This window comes from Limulus polyphemus, unplaced genomic scaffold, assembly GCF_000517525.1.
Source record: "Limulus polyphemus unplaced genomic scaffold, Limulus_polyphemus-2.1.2 Scaffold203, whole genome shotgun sequence".
NCBI classification, from domain to species: domain Eukaryota; kingdom Metazoa; phylum Arthropoda; class Merostomata; order Xiphosura; family Limulidae; genus Limulus; species Limulus polyphemus.
The window spans coordinates 446514-457962 of NW_013665813.1; the positions used below are offsets into that span (position 1 = coordinate 446514).

Below are 11449 nucleotides of genomic sequence, written 5' to 3' on the forward strand. Positions count from 1 at the left end.
GCGTGGGCTAGGTATATTACACGATATTAAAGTAAAAGTAATTGACTTACCGTATATTTGATAATATTGTAATATTGACATTGATGTATTTTACTGATATTGTAATCGTTCCCCAGCATATAGTGTACAAAATATGTTTGTTATATATTTTATTATATGCTGTAACACAATAATTCAATTCCTTGTAACATTGTGAACATTTTTATGCAATTATCGGTTTCTATCTTCTGTTTTAAACTATTGCAATTTCATAAGTACATAAAATTATTTTATGGAATTAACTTTTTGCTCCACATTATCTTGTAAACTTAGAGAGAGAGAAAAAGCATTTTAAAATACTTGAGAAAGTCCTTTCGTAGTCTTCAGAATTAGTTTACATAACACATGAACTATTATCCTTAACATCAAAACTCTCTTATCTAACGATGTTTGAAATGTGTTTATTTTCGATCCAAGGGTTGTAAATAACACAAAAAAGTTAAACATTTGTACTATTCGATATAATAAACATATCTGATGACAGTTCACTGTTTCACATGGAACATTAGATAAAGAAAAATAAAACAAAAAGTTTTAAGTAGATTTTCGTATTTGTTTGAATAATACATGCATAACTTTTTATATCGTCCTTCGAGCAACATAACGTAGAAAAGATAGGCTAAGCATTTAAGCAGTACGAATTATAAGACTAGCAATGCTGATTAATCAGCCAATCACCAGTTTGAGTTAGCTTTAATCTATCGAATTTCTTGAGAACATTTAACTTCAATTCGATTGTTATCACAGCAGCGTAATTGAAGTACATGTATTTAAAATATTACAACGAGTAATCAGTTCTTAGACATCTTGGAAAATTGGTAAATTTTAATACATGCTTGTTTAATAATTTCGGAAGTTACGCATCTCCTTTTTTAAACAAATATCTTTGTTGGTAGAAATTTGATTATGTACGTGTATGTCCATTTTTGATTTCAAGATTTGTTGGTATTGTATCAACACTTGTTATATTAAGTTTGGGTTTCTTTCGTTATGTTTTTATATTAAGTATCCTAACCGTTATTCCAACAAATAATAAAGACGAGCTGTTTTCAATATGACGATTTATCAATTCCGACAGATGGCACTGAAATCCTGTTATATTCAGCGAAATACACTTCGTAAATGTTGGCATCGTCTTCAGACACTACAATTTTAGTTGGTTGTGTTCTAATATTCAAGTAACCAGAGTTAGGTAGGAAACAGATAAAATCAACTCTGTTTTATTCTAGTGCAACATTTTTATTTCACATATTTACCACAAAACATAACCATGGTTAAACACACGTGTGGCACTTGTTTTTTTAATTTTGTACTAACATTAAAGCATGTACGTATGAAACAGCATTAAACACGGTTCACATTCGCCACTGTGTACAACACTACAAGCTTCTGGGTTTCCATGGCTACAGAAAACGTCAGCTATTTCTTTTTTCAGAATTTGATATGCATTCTTCAAGTATGCTTGAGAAGGTCCAATAAGATGACATATCAAAGATAACGTCACGTGAACAGACATAGCTGCTTGCAGGGCTGTAAGATGTGAATTAACACACTTTATTTAGTTCCAATACCAACACACGTACGAACTACTTATACTTGAAAAGAAAAACGCAATACCAAAATATTGTGTGAGAGATTTGGCATGTGTATACAGAAATCAATCTACATCACTTACACGTACAAGCAAACTGGTGCCACGTGGTCCAAGTTTTGTTTTAGAAACAAGAATCTTATAAGTATGACATATCCATTTAAAGGACATTTTTACAAAATGTTGTGATGAAAGACAAAGTGAGGAATGCGCCACCTTTCCTGTTAGGTGTGCTGGATTTTTACATTACACTAGTCATGCATTGCAAGATTATATATATATAGACTGTATATATCAAACCCTGTGAAAAAAGCCATGCGAATTACGCTTTTCGTTATTTATTTCGTAATGTGAATCAAATTATAAAACAAGGTTTTAACTGTAAAGAGCGAAATGACGGTCTTCTGAATATCCGCTTGACATATCCATTTTCCATCCACTGGAGAAATGAATATTATAATCTACAGATCACCCTATTCCTTTTGCCCCCCCCCCCCACAGTAGCACAGCGGTATTTCTGCGGACTTATAACGCTAGAATCCGGGTTTCGATACCCGTGGTGGGCAGAGCACAGATAGCCCATTGTGTAGCTTTGTGCTTAACTTAAAACAAACAAACTATCCCTTTCATATATATTTTTTTTAAATCGTAATGGAGAAAGAATTCTTTTCACTGAATGAAGGATTTTGTTATCACCAGATTATTTTATCTTTGAATAAAAAATGTCAACTATAAAAATCGTTAATTGTAAATGAAACGCCAATTAAAAGCACAAAATTCACATGGCCGTTTTCCAAATACTAGCAAATATATACATATATATTTTATGTGTATATCTAAATATACAGTAATATAAAACTTTTTTCTTTACTACGACAGTTCACATAAAAAATATCAAGTAGAGTTTTTAAAATACATAAAAAGTCATCTAAGATTCCAATCGAAGCTCAAAATAGCTTGTTCACAAACAGGTTTATATTACTGACATTAAAATTTACAGTACATGCTCCAGGATACGCAGAAACACAGCTCAAACGTACTTCGGTTACCTATTTTCAACAAACACCGATTGTGGCAGTACTTGGTTATATAACTACACTATCTCAGAAAGAAAAGAATCATGCAGCTAAAATGACATTTAACTCAGATTCTATAATCCCAGATGCAAACAAACGATAAGCATCATTGCTTTCTGAAAGAGTTGTTTTGGTTTTGAATATATATTTGTTTTCAAATTTATTAACAAATATTTAAACAAATGATTTTTTTTTAAAGTGAGCAACAACAAAAGTTTACCGCTTAAAATGCCCCTTTATAATATGTTTGAGTATGGAAAAGATTGGCATACATCCTTTACATGTTACTATCAGAGATAAAATTGCTAAGTTTTTCAATTTTATTTTCTAATAGAACATTTAAATCATTCTTACTTCTCTGTGAAAATGTTTAGTCTTTAAAGGCTTCATTTCGTAAGTATGAGTCACGAAAACATATCGTTCAGTATAAGAAAAGGAGGTTTAACTAACATTAGGCCTACTTAATACTTCCTAATGCAGTTCGCCTTTCCTTCTTAACTCGTATAAAGAATAGCACTTGACCCACACACACAGATATATATATACATATTACGTAAGAATGAGGATGAATAACTGGGTTTTTCTTTTTCATAAATTCGAATTTATACATAATTCATTAACTGCACACGCAAGAAAATGTCTATTACAAGAGTGTGTTAATTTTAAATTACATTAAAGAAATATATACTATATTTATTTTTATATAATCCAATCAATAATAGTTAATATTACGTTTACGTTTAGAAATACGTCAAAAACGAACGTTAAAAATCATTCGTAAACGAAGTATTTTAAATGGCTTTATCTACTAATAGAACTCGGATGTTTTAGCTACCATTCTTTATATTAGAGAACAGATATACTAAAGATGTAATTTCAGACATTCACAGTACACTTCGTGAGGAATGGAGGTTAAAAAACTCTAATAAAAACTCGATGAGCTCTACTCCATGGATTACAATAGTTTGAAATCAAACAAAAATAACTGAGAGATTCGTTTAGCTTTGCCTTACAATGATCACTGAGTATTTGTCTATATCAGGTGAAAGTCTAATGGATAACTCGATACTGGAGGCTACAGGTGGGTTATTTAACGAAATACGCGTCATGTTGGTAACACGTATTAGTATATACAAATATATGTGATCAGTAACAAAAGATCTAATATGTTATCTATGCGCAAAGAACTTACCGATAACTGTGTGAGATGTTGATTAAATTTAAAGAGGAATATATATATACATTATACATAGATTTATAACTTAAGAAAGAAACACAAAATAGGATTATTTACTAACAATGTAAGTATCTTGAAGGGTTGAAATATTACGGATATCAGTGGTAAAATTTTCTAACATATTATAAGAAAAACTGTTTACAAGAAGAGCACAAAATGAGAGTTTATGGTAAGATTATTTATTGGTGACACGTTTCATCTCATCCGTGGGATAGATCTTCACATCTCATTTTGCTTATTGTGGTTCTCAAATAGACTCGGATTTTATGGTCATGTGACTTCTTTAGAACCAAATAAAACACAAAGTTTTCATACCGGGAAAGTCGATGTTTTATTTTCTTTATAGTGAAGATGTTTAGATGATAAAAAAACCTAGATGTCCGATGAACAGAGTTGTTCATAGAGAGACCGTTGAGTGAGTATTCATAACAAAACGGTGTGAGTGGATGGCTGTTTTGACGAATAATTAAAGTTGGAACAAGAAAATCTCTATGAGACAAAGACATTTTGGAGAATAAACCAAAATGAAAACTGTGGCATATCTAGCCTTAACTAAAGGAATTTAATGGAAATTAATATTATCATTTGTAGGTTAAGCTCTATGTTGAAGGGTCAACGATAAGTCCGAACGCTTTTAACGCTAAAAACCTGGTTTCGATACCCGTGGTGGGCAAAGCACAGATAGCTCATTGTGTAGCTTTGTGCTTAACTACAAATTATAGATATATACAAATAAATATTGTCACTTGTATCAATCGCCACACTTTATACAGAGCTATGAAATCCGACGTTGAAATCTAATACCAAGCATAGATTAATCCTGAAAAAAGATGGCACAATTTCCATAAAGTATCGTTCCACACGTTAAATCTAATACCAAGCATAGATTAATCCTGAAAAAAGATGGCACTATTTCCATAAAGTATCGTTCCACACGCTAAAGCTAATACCACGCATAGATTAATCCTGAAAAAAGATGGCACTATTTCCATAAAATATCTTTTCACTCGAGGTATTATATCAAATTTGAGTTTGTTCTGGGTATACTAAAGTGTAAACATTATTCATTTTATTGTTTTAAATCACTTTCTTTTTCTTTTGAATATTTGTTTACACCATCGTGTGATAAATGCACTTTTTCAAGACTTCAAAATTGAAAAACAAATTCTTCCAGCTATCTAGTTTGACTAGGAAGGTTGGAGTTTTCCTTCTTTGATATTAGGGCGTAATCTTATACTACGTGGCAAGTCTTCTCTAATTCTACTAGAAGAAATTTTATCACTTTCTGCTAACATGGCATAGTTTGGTTTCTGACTGGAAGCCCTTGCTTCTGATGTACCCGTGAGAGAGTTTCCCGCAGAGGCTCCCGAAATCCGAGTACTACCTAAACTAATAATAATATTTCTATAAATACCACTACCAGGAGTGTCTTCACTACCACTACTTGCACTTTCCTCTACAATGGAGGAGGCTCCTCCATCTACAAGACTCTCCTCGCTCTTTTTCGAATGTATGGAGTTAAGAGCAGTCATTTCTGACACGTGTGCTACATCAGTTATTACGTCTCGTGAAGGATGATCCATTCTGCGCATTTTATTGTAGAATGATGGATTTGACAGAATACTCATTGATTCCTTTTGCTGGTGGATGTCACCCAGCAGTATTGATTCCTTTTCAATATCATCTTCAGGATTATCATCATCATCTATATGACTTTCCACAGAAGGTAATTTGTATTCAACCTCTATTCGATCAAATGGATTTCTATGTGAAAAACATGGTTTTATATGACTTCGATTAATTTGTGAATGATAATCACTCGGTATGCTATGATTCACAAAGTTATCCTCCCCATTGTAGGATAACTCTGTAAATGTCGGATAACAACGAGACTTATTGTAAGCATCATATCCAGTCCCATCTCTTCGAATCATGTGATATGATGACAGAATTCCAGGACCATTGCTGTCAGTTCCCTCTTCCTCGGGTGTTAAGGTAGACAAGAGAGTTTCTGATCGAACAATGCGTCTTCTTCTCACAGGGATCCAAAAATCCAATAGGTCGTCACTTGTCTGACAAGATGCATCGTCAAGTCGTTTTCGAGCTGAGGCTCTCAAACCATCCTGTAATACATCAAATCCGGTTATTTCTTCGGTTTCACTACCGTACGTTTGTTTCAGTAACCCAACCAGTTTTCTCTTTTCGTGGCATCCGGGACTTTCGTCTCCACTGGAGGTACTGCGTTGTGCCGCAAGTTTAGGCTGTTCAGAAGACAGGCCTGAATCAGTATGACGTACCTTCGACTTCCGATCCAAGGCTTCAGCTGCACGTATGGCACGAATGTGTTCAGCAATGGTCGCAGCGTTTTTCTCCTGTTTGTTCAGGCGAAAACGCTCAAACAGGTTCAAACTGGACCGACTTCGGTGTTGTGAATGCAGTGAAGAATCTCTTTGTTTTACGTGGATGTCCAGGGAATGATTCCTAAGGAAATAAAACAAATATTATTTTTAATTCGTGTGAGTTTCAAATAACCAATACTAAAACAACATTTAAAATATTACAAGGATAAAGCTATCATAAGACCAAATCAGTGACGATTTGTGACTCTTTCTCTGTCATTGCATAAAAATATTATATTATAATAGTAGACTTCTGTAATTAATATAAGATTATTTTTCTTAACAAACCCTATCAAAGTACCTAAGTCTCAGTAAGTGATAATTTAATACAAAATAATTTAATATTCGTCAGCAGCTCTAGCTATGGACAAGAGTTTTTTTTTGAGGAATTGGTTATCAGTTTGTTTCAGGTAAGTCTGACTTGAAGATTAGTTGAACTAAATACATAGAGCAAAAGTATGATCGGAAACATAATAATGAGTTTGGACTTTTGAAAAAAATTTATGGCCTGTGGTGAAAATACAAAACCAAGAGTTCATCGAACCCCTTACGATCGAACGTCGTCTGTCATCATGTTGAGATTGAATGTAATACAATTTCTGGAAAAAAAAGGAAAACTGAATTTTCAGACATGACTTGAAATTTGTTTTTATTATCATAACACACACACACACATATATATGAAGGGTAATCGTTTGTGAATGAAACTTAAAGAAACATCACATCAAGAATCAAGAAGCGTTTTTCTCTAAGTATTGAAACAGTTTTCCTAAAAGTTTTTCCATTATTTCAAAGCTTCGATTTTTATCGTTATTTTAAGTTTTATAAATCTTTATAAGATTTATCGTTAGTAAAAACTTTTCTAAAACGTTATATATAGGTGTACTAGAAAAATTATACATATCTATAATATTCACGAACTTTCATTAAAAAAAAATTGAGATCAAGAACATAATGAATATTAATTGTTCACGATCTATGTCAGTTAACTCATTTAACTATGTTGTATTGAACAATATAAAGATAGTTATTTTCTTATGTCAAGAATTAAAGGTTACTTTTCAACGCCTACTCTCGGGTACATGGGGGTTATAAGATTTCTGATGAATAAAAATTAAAATAAAAACCAAACATGAAAAATGCGTCTTGTGAAATACTTTTGCATCAAGTTCCAAGACACATATACCATACTCTTGAAGGAAAAATCAAGTAAAAAATCAAGTAAAATATGTTAAAAAATCAAGTAAAAAATCAAGTAAAATCAAGTAATTAAGTAAAGAATCAAGTAAAATATGTATAACATTTTTTTTTTTGTGTGGCAAACTTATTCTAATAAGAGAGTAAGCATACGGGTTATAATAAAAGTTTGTTTTTTTTTTCTATTATGAAACAACGCAAATGTACAAACTAATTATTTTAACCAATTCATATTACTATCTTTTTAGTTTTGAAAGGAGAATCATTATTCTTTATTATATATTTTTTCACTCCTTTAAGCCCCCCCTTTCCCCAGTGGGAAAGCGGACTTATAACGCTAGAAACTGGGTTTCGATACCCTTGGTGGGAACAGTACAGATAACCCATTGTGTAGCTTTTCTACAAACAAAAAACACTTCTTTAATGCTTTAAAGTATGTACCAAAATGTAGTTAACCTCTGTTGATGTAAAGTTGATATACGAAGTTAAATACGTTATTTAAAACGATTTTGGAAGGACATCTATAAAACCTAAATTTTAACATTAATTGGCGTTAAGTAGGTAATGTCAATTCATTGAAAGTTAATCGTATTTTGGGAAGGGAAGGTAATGGCCCATTCAAACGAAAAATATTAATACTCTCAGATTATAAAGATGTATTCAGATTGGGGACATCTCTTGTACTTAATGGCAATGGAAAACAACTGAATGTGGATCAACTAGGACCATCCAGAAAGAAAAACAAGGGAATATGGATCAGCAGGGACTATCTAGAAAGAGATATACAAAAGTAGTACCCGGCAGTGGTAAGCAAATTGTGGTATCTTTTAAAATGCAACAATTCACGAAGATCAGTGGCAAAAGCAGTCTATGCCCCAGGCAAGAGTATTCACATTAATCAAGAAGGTTCTCCGCCTGGAAAAGCGACAAAAGTCACGTGCACAGAACTTCAACACATCAGTTCAATCGTCGCATACCTCAAACAGCTGAAGAATGAAGCGGGTATTATACTTCTCCATACGAAGATGTACTGGTCAAGTCGCCGGATGCATCGCCTATATATTTCTGTGTGATCTGACTGTTGAAAACGGACGCTGGGAAACATTACACTAGACGGATCATGGAAAGCGTGCCGGGAGAAGGAGTGTGCTTTGGACATAACAGAGCTTTCTACAATAGAAATTCCACTGCAAGTCTATTATTTTCAAAATACAGGGTCGTCGGGTAGAGCATAAATGTGGCGACATGAACTTAACGACGTGGTAAAGCTCCAAATTCGTTTTAATATAACGTAATCAATCTCTGTTTATTAGTGAAAGAATATCAACTAATAACATTTTTCATAAAACCGAAAACATTGAAGTAAAAAATATTTTAAAGTCAAGAATAAAAAAAAACTGATACATAATCAAGAATATTTCATTACTACTGAAATTATATTCTGATTGTCAATAAAATGATGATAAAAAAATTAGATGAAAAACTGTAACTCTTTAGAGAATAGTTATTACTTTCTACAATATAATATAACTCCGATCAAACTAAAGTGAGAGCCTATCAATAAAACTTTTGCTCTGGCCAGATTATACAAGAATATGATTACTTTTATTTTATATGACTTATATTAGTCATGAAGCATTACGTTTACATGGTTACGCTTGTTCAATTAGTTAAACGCACAGTACACTGAAATATCTCAGCTTTAAACCGGTAGTTTTGACAATTGTAGTCACATTTTTTAGATTGATATAGTTCAAATATTTGTATAAGCAGAAAGCCTAAGTTTGGATGATTGGCGTTCTTAGTGACTCTTATTTGTAGAGTAAAGTAGCTCCATGAATAAGTGGGTAGAACATTGCTCATGTATCCAATGAGAAATCAGACTGGAATTAGATCTCAAGTGCTCTCAGTTCATAAAGCACTGGAACTAAATAACCCCATATTGTCACTTCAGATAATTAGTCCAAAACAAATAACTTGAAAATCTATGGGGAATGCAATAGCCATGAAATAAGCTTATATATTACTAAAGGCACAGTGGCACAGCGGTATGTCTGCGAACTTACAACGCTAGAATCCGGGTTTCGATACCCGTGGTGGACAGAGCCCAAATAGCCCATTGTGTAGCTTGGTACTTAATTACAAACAAACAATATTACTAAAGTGAAGATTGACTAACTTTATCACTTTTCTTAGGATTAAAAGAAACACCAATATTTTTAACTTTGAAAATTTTAAAAATTATGATTTGTGAAAAAAGACAAGGTTTATTCTCATGTATTATATATTCATATTTCTACTAATACTTGAGTTAGTATCAATATATATATATCAATTTTATAACCCCCAGTAGCACAGCGGTATGCCTGCGGACTTACAACGCTAGAAACCGGGTTTCGATACCCGTGGTGAGCAGAGCACAGATAGCCCATTGTGTAGCTTTGTGCTTAATTCCAAACAAACAATCAATTTTATAAATTAACGTATACTTCAATATCAAACAGTTTGTATGTATTAATCCTAAAGAAGCTGTAAAAGCGAAACGTTGGTAGTAATAAAAAACAAATATATATACATCTGGAGTGTAAAGGTCATTTATCTAAACTTATCACAATACTTAAGTTATTGTTATAAAAGACACGGTGTTTATTATGTATTATATGCCCACCAGTGGCACAGAGGCATGTCTGCGGACTTACAACGCTAGAATTTAGGTTTCGATACCCGTGGTGGACACAGCACAGGTAGTCCATTGGGTAGCTTTGTGCTTAATTACAAACAAATATGTATTATATATTAATACATCCATTAATACTTAAGTTATTATTATAGATTTTTGGGAACTATTTTACCTAATGTTATTGGTTTTTATTACGACTTTGAAATGACCTTTAATCTTAAGATAAAATAGTGCATTTAACATGCAATTTGAAACAAACGATCATTGCAAATGTTGTGTATATTTAAGATATAAGTATTTCTATAACTTGGTGCGATTAAATAACTTCGATTGCAAGAAGTGTAAATATAAATTCATGAAAAAACCCACATAGAACAAACAATTTTTTATAGTAAAAATAACGTTAAGCGCCACCTTAACTTTTAGTTTTTTATTCCACTTCCACGAATAATATTTCCTACATAACTACCGAGATTATGCAAGATAAATTGTAGGATACGATTGTCTAAGACTTGAGTTGTTAGTTTCGAAAAGGTGTTCAACTAGCACCGTGTATCTGGAAAACACTGGCAAAGGAGTTGGAAGTTTAATTGACAGGTTAATAATATTGTGGAATGAATGAAAAACCTAACAGACTGGGTAATAAATGGAAAGTGTCTGGTTGACAAACCAAAAATTGAATTGAAGTATTAGTTGATATGATAGTTCACTGCGAAAAAAATCGGCAGACGAAGATTTGAACTTTTTTCATGAAAAACGGATAATTTGGACCAAATTCTAAGTTTGTTTTTTCTAATTCCCCATTCTAGCTTAAACATCTGTAAATAAATGATTTTACACTTGTAAGTTAAAATCACATATATTGGCTATACAAAAAGTCTACGTCTTTCTACAATTAGTAAAAGTTTGTTTGTTTGTTATGGATTTCGCGCAAAGCTACACGAGGGCTATCTGCGCTAGCCGTCCCTAATTTAGCGGTGTAATACTAGTGGGATGGCAGCTAGTCATCACCACCTGCTCTTTCATCAACGAATAGTGGGATTGACCGTTATATTATAAAGCCCCACGGCTGAAAGGGCGAGCATGTTTGGTGGGACGGGGATTCGAATCCGCGACCCGCAGATTGCGAGTGGATTACTAAGCTATGCCAGGCTTTTTGTCGTTAATAACATCTGATTCTATCTCGTGGTAGATACTCTATGGCTGGGATGAGACAGAATCGATATATAG

The 11449-nt window shown here is 32.8% G+C and overlaps 1 protein-coding gene across 1 annotated transcript in view; it reads right to left on the reverse strand.

Annotated features, from left to right (window-relative positions):
• Positions 1 to 1237: 1237 nt before the first annotated feature.
• Positions 1238 to 11449, reverse strand: part of LOC106478358 (metabotropic glutamate receptor 5-like) — a 55400-nt gene continuing 45188 nt past the window's right edge. The window contains exon 5 of the mRNA XM_022381952.1: positions 1238 to 6424. Coding sequence (XP_022237660.1) covers positions 5131 to 6424 — 1294 coding nt within the window. The 3' untranslated portion in view covers positions 1238 to 5130. The remainder of the gene's footprint in view (positions 6425 to 11449) is intronic.